The sequence below is a fragment of the Nerophis ophidion genome, linkage group LG08 (genome assembly GCF_033978795.1).
Source record: "Nerophis ophidion isolate RoL-2023_Sa linkage group LG08, RoL_Noph_v1.0, whole genome shotgun sequence".
Lineage (NCBI taxonomy): Eukaryota > Metazoa > Chordata > Actinopteri > Syngnathiformes > Syngnathidae > Nerophis > Nerophis ophidion.
In genome coordinates this window covers 64,817,737-64,831,197 of record NC_084618.1, presented here as the reverse complement: position 1 = coordinate 64,831,197, position 13,461 = coordinate 64,817,737, and the positions used below count along the sequence as shown (strand labels likewise).

The 13,461-nt window shown below is 44.3% G+C and overlaps 1 protein-coding gene across 3 annotated transcripts in view; it reads left to right on the top strand.

Moving 5' to 3' along the window:
- LOC133558173 (potassium voltage-gated channel subfamily C member 1-like) overlaps positions 1-13,461 on the top strand; it is a 145,890-nt gene that overhangs the window by 31,674 nt on the left and 100,755 nt on the right. For all 3 annotated transcript variants that reach the window (XM_061909350.1, XM_061909351.1, XM_061909352.1), the window contains one exon: positions 7,657-8,366. In XM_061909350.1, the coding sequence (XP_061765334.1) occupies positions 7,657-8,366 (710 nt within the window). The remainder of the gene's footprint in view (positions 1-7,656; positions 8,367-13,461) is intronic.

The window sequence follows — 13,461 nt, the reverse complement described above, 5'->3', positions numbered from 1 at the left end:
TCGGCATACAGTTTGACACTTTCAAATGTATAATTATGTATGCAAAATTCTCCAAACTTGACATTACGCGTATTTTTAAAGGGAAACTGCACTTTTTTGGAATTTTGCCTATCTTTCACAATCATTATGAAAACATGAAGATGGATGTATTTTTAATGCATTCTAAACAGTAAATAAATGCAATCAAAAATGTTTCTTACGAAGAAGTGTATAAATCCCTTAAAACATATCCAAACACCTCTTTTAAAGTTGTACATAAATGATGTAAGTATAAATAATAGAGTAACAGGCATATTTATTATATTTAATATTTACTTATTTTGATCATTTTAAGCATTTTAATTAAAAAAATGCATCACAATGTTTGCTTTTAATTTTTAAACAACATACCTCACTGCAGACTCTATGGGAGCCAACAAACAAAATAAAACAGCACCTACTGTACAAGGTCTTCTGTCATTAGGATGCCGCCTGCTAGGATGTTCATATAGTCCCATTTAGATGACAAATGACTCACATACTTCTTGAAGAAAAGTGGAGTGGACCCAAATGTCTTTTTGTGTCGTTCTCACCATTTCCGGTTTTAAAATTGGTTGTCAAAGTGTACTAACTTGTCGGATTACATCCTCATCTTTCTACTATCCAGGTGAGAGACATGATTTATGATCAACAATAGAATTTGACAGGCAAGGAAATTAAGAAGAAGCTGATCAGTCGATCATGTCAACAATGGCACACAATCTCGCGATCACAGCGCCGCTATACATAGTTTGTCTGCGTTAGCGCTTACAATAACAATATCACTAATATTTGGTTAATATTTAAGTCATGAAATGTAAACTAAGTTTTGTTGGTGCTTTTTGGATGTTATTTCAATTGGGTTTTATGGACTGTATAAAGGACCTCCCATTGGCTCCTCTGCAAGTAGTTTGTATTTGTTTATTTACAAGTTAAAATACTTTTTTTTTCAAATACATCCGTCGTCATGTCTTACGTAGTAAATGTGAAAGGCAAAATTCCAAACAAAGTGCAGTTCCCCTTTAAGCCAGCTCAAATCCTTTTCAAAATACTTCCAAAAATGTCATTTATGTGCTTGGTAATGGGATATATTTTTATGACATTTGATTTATTCAATGTATGTAAAACAAGAAAAACTAAAAATCATTTGTTTTGTTTTCCTTTAGTAAACAAAACATGAAAACATTTATATAGTTCTGCTTTTAGTGGTATTAAAATGAATCTCCTGTGTAACGTTTTACCTTTTCATTCAACTCAGCATCATTTTATATGGGTTAATTTCCATGTAGAAAATAATACATAAAAAAACATAATGCTATAAAATGATCTCTTAACGGAATTTTGGAATTGTGCCTTTAATTCACAATCCTTATGTGAGACAAGAACACGTTTTTCTTTTTTTGTGCATTCTAACTCGAAAGAAACGCTAGCAAGAGTCAGCTGACTGTGAAGGTTATAAGAATTGCTCAATTTCGCCCAAAAGGCGCTCTAAAAAAACGTTTAAAAAAAAACTGTCACCGTTTGATATACAGGCTGTAAGTACATATGTAATGCGGTAACAGACACATCAATAACAACATGACATTATATCCATATGGCAGTGTCCATGCTGAATATAAGGAAAAGGAACTGTAAGTTTTAGTCATTGTGTGCTAAGCAGAACCAGCAAGTAGCACGATTGCTAAGTGCTAAACAAGAAATACATCATAAAACAATCACTTACTGTACAATGTCTGCTTTCACTGGGATGCCGACTGATGGGATGTTTACATCTTCCTGTTTAGATGAAGAATTCATCAGAATTTTTACATTGGTAAAAAAAGAAAAAGCAACAAATGTCTTTTTGTGTTTTTCTCGCCATCTGCGGGTCAAAGTTAAATGCCAAAGTTGACCAACCTCTCGGTTTATGGCCACATACTTTTACAATGCAGTGAGAGGCATGACTTATAATCCAGAATTAACATTTACCAACTCAGAGGCAATGCACCAGCTAAGTATGTCAATAGCTGCAAAAGCTAGTTACCTCTCTGTGATATGTGTATGTTGCTTATAATAACAATATTGCCAACACATGGTCAATATACAGGTCACAGGATGTAAATGGAGTAATGTTGGCGGTTTTGGGAAGTTCTTTTTAGCAGGTTTTATGAGCGTAATACCTGCTCAGTGGCCCAGTGGTTTGTGTCCGCCCTGAGATTGGTATGTTGTGAGTTCAAACCCCGTCCGAGTCGTACCAAAGACTATAAAGATGTGACCCAATACCTCCCTGCTTGGCACTCAGCATCAAGGTTTGAAATTGGGGGTTAAATCACCAAAATGATTCTCGAGCCCGGCCACAGCTGCTGCTCACTAATCCCCTCACCTCTCAGGGAGTGGAACAAGGGGATGGGTCAAATGCAAAGGTTAATTTCACCACACCTCGTGTGTGTGACTATCAGTGGTACTTTAACTTGAATAGAGTACTCCAATCGTCTTCATTGTTAGCCACCATATTACAATTTAGAATGCATAAAAATAAACAAAATATACACATAAGGGTTGAAAAAGGATTTGTGGCATCTTCCTCCTGTTCATACTAACCTGTCTTCCACTCACACATTGCATGGCAGAAAGTGACATATTTGTGCATACAGCGTGGATGTAATGTGTGTGTGTTTGTGTGTGTTCTTGTATTTCTGCCCTTCTTGAGACATCCACAAGGAAAAATACCTTCCATATGTGGATCGGTGAACAAGTTGGGACCAGAATCATGGTCCCCATACGGAAAACCATTGGAACTTACAGAGAGCCAAATACTAATGTCCGAGAACATTGCTACAAAGTCAGGATTTTTTTTTTTTGTTGATTTTAATATGCATACAAAAGTTGACAGGTGCAAAGGCAACAATATATGATAAAACAAGCTAAAGAAGGACTTTCCTATTAATCCCCTAAAAACCCCGCCAGGTGAACAGCTGTTTTTACGACTTCCGGTGCTGACGTACGACAACCCACGTCCCATATGTGACCATAGGATGAACACATACACTACGGTACTAAGACTATAGTGGCCATTAACTGTTAGCTTCTACAGAGTGCAGGACAGGGGCCATCTGTGGTCCGTGACTCGTTTGTTGTCATCAGCGTTAAAGCACATTACAAAAAACAAAAACTAGAGATCTCATTTGTTGGGGAAATGAGGGTAGTCTCAAAAAGGAGGACTTTTTCTAATGGACTGTGTGTCTGTTTTAAAAGTGCTTCCCCTCTGGTCAACATATGAAATAACAAGTGTGTGTAAAAATTTGAAGTGCTCCCCTTTGGCCAACATATGTAACAACAAGTGTGTGTAAGAAATTATAATGCGCCCCGTATGGCCAAAATTGATACAAAAAAAATAATAAATATGTATATAAAGACATACTGTAATGACTTGAAGTCAACAATGAAGATTAAAAAGCAATTACAAATAAAAAAATACAAATGCATTTCTAAAAGCTTACCTTTTTTTATATTTGCATAGTGTGGGTTCCCTCCGGGTACTCCGGCTTCCTCCCACCTCCAAAGACATGCACCTGGGGATAGGTTGATTGGCAACACTAAATTGGCCCTAGTGTGTGAATGTGAGTGTGAATGTTGTCTGTCTATCTGTGTTGGCCCTGTGATGAGGTGGAGACTTGTCCAGGCAGCTGAGATAGGCACCAGCCCAGCCCGCGACCCCCAAAAAGGCACACACGGTAGAAAAATGGATGGATGGATGTATATGTATTATCCATATATCCTACGATGAGGTGGCGACTTGTCCAGGGTGTACTCTGCCTTCCGCCGGAATGCAGCTAAGATAGTCTCCAGCATCCTCCGCGACCCCAAAAAAGGGACAAACATTAGAAAAATGGATGGATCATCCATCCATCCATCCATTTTTCTACCGCTTGTCCCTTGACAAGTTGCCACCTCATTGAATGGCTGTATATATTATTAATGTTGTAAATACAAATCGTTATATATCTAGAAAGGGTGGTTTTTAAAGCGGTGGGCATTTTTCAGAGGTATCAAAAAGGCAACAAATACAAGTCCGTGTGTGTGTGTGTGTGTGTGTGTGTGTGTGTGTGTGTGTGTGTGTGCGCGCACACAAGTGTACGTTGATCTAACATTGTGGACACACCATGCACACACTTGGGAGACAATTAACACACACACGCATGGTGCTGCACCACTTTACGTCACACTCTCAGATGCGTTCAGGATCAGGAGAAAAAGTCCCCCGTCCCTCCCACAGCTTCCTCGTCCTCACTCCCTGTCCACGAGGCCTAATTAGGAAGCAGATATGAATGATGCGGGCGAGATCAATTTAGAGATGAGTGAGAGCGGTGATCCCCAACCTTTTTGTAGCTGCGGACCGGTCAACGCTTGATAATTTTTCCCGCGGCCCGGTGGGGGGGGCGGGGGTAGATTTTTGTTTGTTATTTGTCATGAAAAAGGGCGTTTTTTTGGGTTGGTGCACTAATTGTAAGTGTATCTTGTGTTTTTTATGTTGATTTAATAAAAAAATTAAAATTAAAATAAAATTAAAAAAATAATAAAAAATTCTTCTGCGGCCCCGTGTCAAGCCAAATTTGTGCCCAGCCGAAATAAGTGCTCACGGGGGGTGTACGCATGCGCGCAACTGCACAGTTCACAGGTGCGCCGGGCAGTTTTTTGGCAGGGCGGCGTCATTGTCAAACCAAGGTGTGTAGCGAGGGAGAGACCGTCCACTATTTTTAAAAGCTTAACTCACCAAAATTAAAACTATTGATCTTATTTGTTTCATTCTGCCGTTTTTCCATATTTAATAGCCTAAGACAATATATATCACAGTAACTTTGGTATGATACGTTTTTTCTTTTAGCTAACAATATCAGCAAATCCACAGGAGCAATTATTTGGCAAGCCGTCCCATACACACTGTATACAATAGGGTGGGCACATATTTCGCTCTTAAAGACCTACTGAAATGAGATTTTCTTATTTAAACGGGGATAGCCGGTCCTTCTTATGTGTCATACTTGATCATTTCGCGATATTGCCATATTTTTGCTGAAAGGATTTAGTAGAGAACATCCACGATAAAGTTCGCAACTTTCGGTGCTAACAGAAAAGCCCTGCCTTTACCAGACGTCGCAGACAATGACGTCACCTGTTGATGGCTCCTCACATCTTCACATTGTTTTTAATGGGAGCCTCCAACAAAAAGTGCTATTTGCACCGAGAAAACGACACTTTCCCCATTAATTTGAGCGAGGATGAACGATTCGTGTTTGAGGATATTGATAGCGACGGACTACAAAAAAAAAACCAAAAAACGGGATTGCGTTGGGGTGGATTCAGATGTTTTTAGACACATTTACTAGGTTAATTCTGGGAAATCTCTTATCTTTCTATTGTGTTGCTAGTGTTTTAGTGAGTTTAATATTACCTGATAGTCAGAAGGGTGTCGCCACGGGTGTCTTGACCCGCAGTGTCTCAGGGAAGTCGACGGCAGCAATGGACGGCACAAGCTCAGCTTTTCTCCGGTAAGAACTAACTTTTTAACCACAATTTTCTCACCGAAACCTGCTGGTTGACATTCGGTAGGGATCCATGTTCTCTTGACCGCTCTGATCCACAGGAAAGTTTCACCACCAGGAATTTTAAACAAGGAATCACCGTGTGTTTGTGTGGCTAAAGGCTAAAGCTTCCCAACTGCATCTTTCTACTGTGACTTCTCCAATATTAATTGAACAAATAGCAAAAGATCCAGCAATACAGTTGTCCAAAAAACTGTGTAATTATGCCGTTAAAGCAGACGACTTTTAGCTGTGTGTGTGCGCAGCGCTCACACTTCCTAAAAACCCGTGACGTCTTGCGTACACGTCATCATCACACGACGTTTCGAAGCCGAAACTCACGGGAAATTTAAAATTGTAATTTAGTAAACTAAAAAGTCTGTATTGGCATTTGTTGCAATGTTAATATTTAATCATTGATATATAAACTATCAGACTGCGTGGTGGGTAGTAGTGGGTTTCAGTAGGCCTTTAAAGGGGAACATTATCACAATTTCAAAAGGTTTAAAAACAATAAAAATCAGTTCCCAGTGGCCTGTTGTATTTTTTGAAGTTTTTTCAAAATTTTACCGGTCCCCGAATATCCCTAAAAAAAAGCTATAAAGTGCTTGATTTTCGCTATTTGCGATGCGACTATCCATTTCCCTGTGACGTCATACAGTGCTGCCAATGTAAACAAACAACGGCGAATAGCACAGCAAGATATAGCGACATTAGCTCAGATTCAGACTCTGATTTCAGCGACTTAAGCGATTCAACAGATTACGCATGTATTGAAACGGATGGTTGGAGTATGAAAGTATTGAAGAAGAAACTGAAGCTATTGAGCGAATAGCTATTGACGCTATTCATAGCCATAGCATGGCCGAATAGCTGCATCAGCATCGCCGGTAAAATGTGCGGACCAAACGATCAGGACTTTCGCATCTCGTGACACTGGAGCAACTTAAATCCTTCGATTGGTAAGTTTTTTTTTCGCATTAAATGTGGGTGGAAGTAAACGTAATATAGCTGCAAATGCATCTGCATGTTATCCATACATCTCTGTGCCATGTCTGCTTTAGCACCGCCGGTAAATAGCATGTTAGCATCGATTAGCGTAGCATGTTAGCATCGATTAGCTGGCAGTCACGCCGCAACCAAATATGTCTGATTAGCACATAAGTCAACATCAACAAAACTCACCTTTGTGATTTTGTTGACTTTATCGTTGCAAATGCATCTGCAGGTTATCCATACATCTCTGTGCCATGTCTGTCATCGCCGGTAAAATGTGGAGACACTTTGGCACATTATATGGGGGTCTGGCGGCAGACACTTTCGCATCTTCGGGCCAGTGGTGCAACTTGAATCCCTCCCAGTTAGTGTTGTTACACCCTCCGACAACACACCGACGATGGCATGATGTCTCCAAGGTTCCAAAAAATAGTCGAAAAAACGGAAAATAACAGAGCTGAGACCTGGTGTTTGTAATGTGTTGAAAATGAAAATGGCGGCTGTATTACCTCGGAGACGTCACGTTCTGACGTCATCGCAAAAAAAGCGATGAACAGAAAGGTGTTTAATTCGCCAAAATTCACCCATTTAGAGTTCGAAAATTGGTGAAAAAATTATATGGTCTTTTTTCTGCACCATCAAGGTGTATATTGACACTTACATAGGTCTGGTGATAATGTTCCCCTTTATGGCGCTAAATATATGCCCCGACGCTTGGGCACTTATTTCGCAGCGAGCGCTTATTTTGCTTGACACCGGTACCCATCGAGCCGCGGCCCGGTGGTTGGGGACCACTGAGTGAGAGGACACACACACACACACACACACACACACACACACACACACACACACACACACACACACACACACACACACACACACACACACACAATTTTATTTTCCAAAATGAGGGCGGAGGCATGTTAAACCCCGTCTCTTCCGATTGAACCCGAACGCATCATTTTGGGTGACCTTTTGCGTCCTAACGCGCGGCACTTTCGCCGCGATTAGCACGATCGATAATCCACATTCCTTTAAAATCTGCTCTCTCTCTCTCTTTCTCTCTCTCTTCCTCCCGCAGACTCCTCCTCCTCCCTCCGCTTTTCTCTCATCTTCTCCCGCCTCCCTCCCTCCCTCCTCCTCCTCCTCCTCCCCCCCCGGTCCTCTATGCTCAGTTCGGTGTGTGTATCCTCTTTCAAAGGGCGCAAGGGTGGGAACAAGTCGTCCAACAAAGCATGTTACAGCGCAGACATGACTTGTCCGTCGGAAAGCGAGAAGATCGTGATAAACTGCGGCGGCGTGCGCCATGAGACGTACCGCAGCACCCTGAAGACGTTGCCGGGGACGCGCCTGTCGTGGCTGACCGAGCCGGACGCCTTCAGCAACTTCGACTACGACCCCAAACTGGACGAGTTCTTCTTCGACCGCCACCCGTCCGTCTTCTCCTTCATCCTCAACTACTACCGCACGGGCAAGCTGCACTGTCCCAACGACGTGTGCGGGCCCTTGTTCGAGGAGGAGCTCGCCTTCTGGGGCATCGACGAGACGGACGTGGAGGCGTGCTGCTGGATGAACTACCGCCAGCATCGGGACGCCGAGGAGGCGCTGGACAGCTTCGAGACGCCCGAGCCGGACGCCCCGGACGACGACCCGGCGCTGCAGGGGGGCGCCGACGGGGACCTGAAGAGACTCTGCATGCAGGAGGACGCGCGCAGGGCGGGATGGTGGAAAACCTGGCAGCCCAAAATCTGGGCGCTCTTCGAGGACCCCTACTCGTCCAAATACGCCCGGGTGAGTTTTCTTTGCACGTCCTTGGAACTTTTTCCTATCAACTTTTACCCGCACATGTCTGTCACATTGCAGGACGTCACGCACAATGTTTTTTTTTTTTTTTTTTTTTTTTTTTTTTTGGTGGCCCAACTTTCCCACAGTGGCGCAGAGTGGATCATTTTGCAGCAAAAGAGGTTGATGCCTTCGCTCACGTTTGCCCTTCATGCTGCTGGCTTGTTTTTGACGGCTCTTTTTTTTTCTTTTGCCTTTTACGCGCGAGATATTACATTTTACGCACCACTTGTCCAAGTGTTGTCATGCATTATACGTCTAAATCAGGGGTGTCAAACGTAAGGCCACCGGGAACAGGTTTTATCTCGATCCATCCATCCATTTTTTTTTTTACCGTTTGTCCCTTTCGGGGACGCGGGAGCGTACACCCTGGACAAGTCGCTATCTCATGGCAGGGCCATCACAGACAGTGTTCGCGGTATAGCTCGGTTGGTAGAGTGGCCGTGCCAGCGACTTGAGGGTTCCAGGTTCGATCCCCGCTTCCACCATTCTAGCCACTGCCGTTGTGTCCTTGGGCAAGACACTTTACCCACCTGCTCCCAGTGTAACCCACACTGGTTTAAACGTAACTTACATATTGGGTTTCACTATATAAAAGCGCTTTGAGTCATTAGAGAAAAGCGCTATATAAATATAATTCACTTCACTTCAGCTGCATTCGGGCGGAAGGTGGGGTACGCCCTGGACAAGTCATCACCTCAGGGCAGGGCCATCACAGACCGTGTTCGGGGTATAGCTCGGTTGGTAGAGTGGCCGTGCCAGCGACTTGAGGGTTCCAGGTTCGATCCCCGCTTCCGCCATCCTAGCCACTGCCGTTGTGTCCTTGGGCAAGACACTTTACCCACCTGCTCCCAGTGCCACCCACACTGGTTTAAATGTAACTTAGATATTGGGTTTCACTATATAAAAGCGCTTTGAGTCATTAGAGAAAAGCGCTATATAAATATAATTCACTTCACTTCAACTGCATTCGGGCGGAAGGTTGGGTACGCCCTGGACAAGTCACCACCTCAGGGCAGGGCCAACACAGACAGTGTTCGCGGTATAGCTCGGTTGGTAGAGTGGCCGTGCCAGCGACTTGAGGGTTCCAGGTTCGATCCCCGCTTCCACCATTCCAGCCACTGCCGTGTGTCCTTGGGCAAGACACTTTACCCACCTGCTCCCAGTGTAACCCACATTGGTTTAAATGTAACTTACATATTGGGTTTCACTATATAAAAGCGCTTTGAGTCATTAGAGAAAAGCGCTATATAAATATAATTCACTTCACTTCAGCTGCATTCGGGCGGAAGGTGGGGTACGCTCTGGACAAGTCATCACCTCAGGGCAGGGCCATCACAGACCGTGTTCGCGGTATAGCTCGGTTGGTAGAGTGGCCGTGCCAGCGACTTGAGGGTTCCAAGTTTGATCCCCGCTTCCGCCATCCTAGCCACTGCCGTTGTGTCCTTGGGCAAGACACTTTACCCACCTGCTCCCAGTGTAACCCACACTGGTTTAAATGTAACTTAGATATTGGGTTTCACTATGTAAAAGCCCTTTGAGTCACTAGAGAAAAGCGCTATATAAATATAATTCACTTCACTTCACTTCAGCTGCATTCAGGCGGAAGGTGGGGTACGCCCTGGACAAGTCACCACCTCAGGGCAGGGCCAACACAGACAGTGTTTGCGGTATAGCTCGGTTGGTAGAGTGGCCGTGCCAGCAACTTGAGGGTTTCAGGTTCGATCCCCGCTTCCGCCATGCCATTCCAGCCACTGCCGTGTGTCCTTGGGCAAGACACTTTACCCACCTGCTCCAAGTGTAACCCACACTGGTTTAAATGTAACTTAGATATTGGGTTTCACTATATAAAAGCGCTTTGAGTCATTAGAGAAAAGCGCTATATAAATATAATTCACTTCACTTCAGCTGCATTCGGGCGGAAGGTTGGGTACGCCCTGGAGAAGTCGCCACCTCAGGGCAGGGCCAACACAGACAGTGTTCGCGGTATAGCTCGGTTGGTAGAGTGGCCGTGCCAGCGACTTGAGGGTTCCAGGTTCGATCCCCGCTTCCACCATTCTAGCCACTGCCGTTGTGTCCTTGGGCAAGACACTTTACCCACCTGCTCCAAGTGTAACCCACACTGGTTTAAATGTAACTTACATATTGGGTTTCACCATATAAAAGCGCTTTGAGTCATTAGAGAAAAGCGCTATATAAATATAATTCACTTCACTTCAGCTGCATTCGGGCGGAAGGTGGGGTACGCCCTGGACAAGTCATCACCTCAGGGCAGGGCCATCACAGACCGTGTTCGCGGTATAGCTCGGTTGGTAGAGTGGCCGTGCCAGCGACTTGAGGGTTCCAAGTTTGATCCCCGCTTCCGCCATCCTAGCCACTGCCGTTGTGTCCTTGGGCAAGACACTTTACCCACCTGCTCCCAGTGCCACCTACACTGGTTTAAATGTAACTTAGATATTGGGTTTCACTATGTAAAAGCCCTTTGAGTCACTAGAGAAAAGCAATATATAAATATAATTCACTTCACTTCACTTCAGCTGCATTCAGGCGGAAGGTGGGGTACGCCCTGGAAAAGTCACCACCTTATGGCAGGGCCAACACAGATAGTGTTGAAAGGTATAGCTCGGTTGGTAGAGCGGCCGTGCCAGCAACTCGAGGGTTTCAGGTTCGATCCCCGCTTCCGCCATGCCATCCTAGCCACTGCCGTTGTGTCCTCGGGCAAGACACTTTACCCACCTGCTCCCAGTGCCACCCACACTGGTTTAAATGTAACTTAGATATTGGGTTTCACTATGTAAAAACGCTTTGAGTCATTACAGAAAAGCGCTATATAAATATAATTCACTTCAGCTGCATTAGGAAGGAAGGTTGGGTACGCCCTGGACAAGTCCCCAGCTCATGGCAGGGCCAACACAGACAGTGTTGAAAGATATAGCTCGGTTGGTAGAGTGGCCGTGCCAGCGACTTGAGGGTTCCAAGTTTGATCCCCGCTTCCGCCATCCTAGCCACTGCCGTTGTGTCCTTGGGCAAGACACTTTACCCACCTGCTCCCAGTGCCACCCACACTGGTTTAAATGTAACTTAGATATTGGGTTTCACTATGTAAAAGCGCTTTGAGTCATTACAGAAAAGCGCTATATAAATATAATTCACTTCACTTCAGCTGCATTAGGAAGGAAGGTTGGGTACGCCCTGGACAAGTCCCCAGCTCATGGCAGGGCCAACACAGACAGTGTTGAAAGATATAGCTCGGTTGGTAGAGTGGCCGTGCCAGCGACTTGAGGGTTCCAAGTTTGATCCCCGCTTCCGCCATCCTAGCCACTGCCGTTGTGTCCTTGGGCAAGACACTTTACCCACCTGCTCCCAGTGCCACCCACACTGGTTTAAATGTAACTTACATATTGGGTTTCACTATGTAAAAGCTTCGCGGTGGAGGAAAGGTTAGTGCGTCTGCCTCACAATACGAAGGTCCTGAGTAGTCTGGGGTTCAATCCCGGGCTCGGGATCTTTCTGTGTGGAGTTTGCATGTTCTCCCCGTGGGTTCCCTCCGGGTACTCCGGCTTCCTCCCACTTCCAAAGACATGCACCTGGGGATAGATTGATTGGCAACACTAAATTGACCCTAGTGTGTGAATGTTGTATGTCTACCTGTGTCGGTCCTGTGATGAGGTGGCGACTTGTCCAGGGCGTACGCCGCCTCCCGCCTGATTGTAGATGAGATAGGCACCAGCGCCCCCCGCAGCCCCAAAGGGATTAAGCGGTATAAAATGAATGGGTGGGTGTGAATTTTGTCTATCTGTGTTGGCCCTGCGATGAGGTGGCGACTTGTCCAGGGTGTATGCTGCCTTCCGCCCGATTGTAGCCGAGATAGGCACCGGTGCCCCCTGCGACCCCAAAGGAAATAAGCAATAGAAAATGGATGGACTATGTAAAAGCGCTTTGAGTCACTAGAAAAAAGCGCTATATAAATATAATTCACTTCACTTCACATAGACAGACAACATTCACACTCACATTCACACACTAGGGACCATTTAGTGTTGCCAATCAACCTATCCCCAGGTGAATGTCTTTGGAAGTGCGTTTGCTAAGTATGAAAATGAGCTGAAATTTTTTAATCAAAGAAACCGCTCTTCTAATTGTGTCCACTGGATGTCCCAATAGCAATTCTTTGTATCTTTGTAGATGATGCTACACATGTGCAAAAAAAAAGCCACATGATGTTGGTGCAAACTACATAAATAACATCATGTAATTTGATTTTTATTTTTTATTTTTTATTTTGGTATAGTGAAAATTAACACCAATGAGTTGGCTGATGAACATCATCATATCATTTATTCAAAATGTATAAATAACGACAAATAAAGATAGAATACCAATAACTGCAACATGTAAGTGTAAAAAGAACAACATTATGTTTTGTACATTTTCAGAATGTGCTTGCTCCGTTTTTAAACAAAGACAACAATCTGAAGTTGTCTTTATTTTTAAGTTATCGTGCCGTGATTTTACCATTCCGGCCGACTCTGGAGTAGATTTTAATCCATGTGGCCCCTGATCTAAAATGAATTTGATACCCCTGGTCCAAATGATGCCCCCCTTTTTGGTTGCGTGCTAAACCAGGGCATCTGCAATATGCATGCAGACTCTCCTTTTTTTATGTTTAATGCGAATTTGAGCATTCAGGTGAGCAGTTTTCTGCAAAGGTGCAGACTTAAACACTCTAATCTGCTCTGTAATGCATATGCAATCAGACAAAACACGGCGCTAAAGTTGGATTCCGGGCTGTGATGGACTTCTTATGCCACTTAATATATGCCAACGTCCTCACGTGTCACTCTCATCCAAGTGTGGGATTGATTTATTGCAAGCCCTCTCCACTCATTAAGGAGTCTTCTTGCAGAACGCTCTGATTCTGCTCGGGGCTTTGAAGAGCAGCATGTGATGGGTGTGCAACCTATGGCACGCCTGCCGTTTACGGCCCTCTCGTAGGCCATTGATGCAAGTCTAAAAATAGTTTGAGCATGTGCGCCGTCTTGAA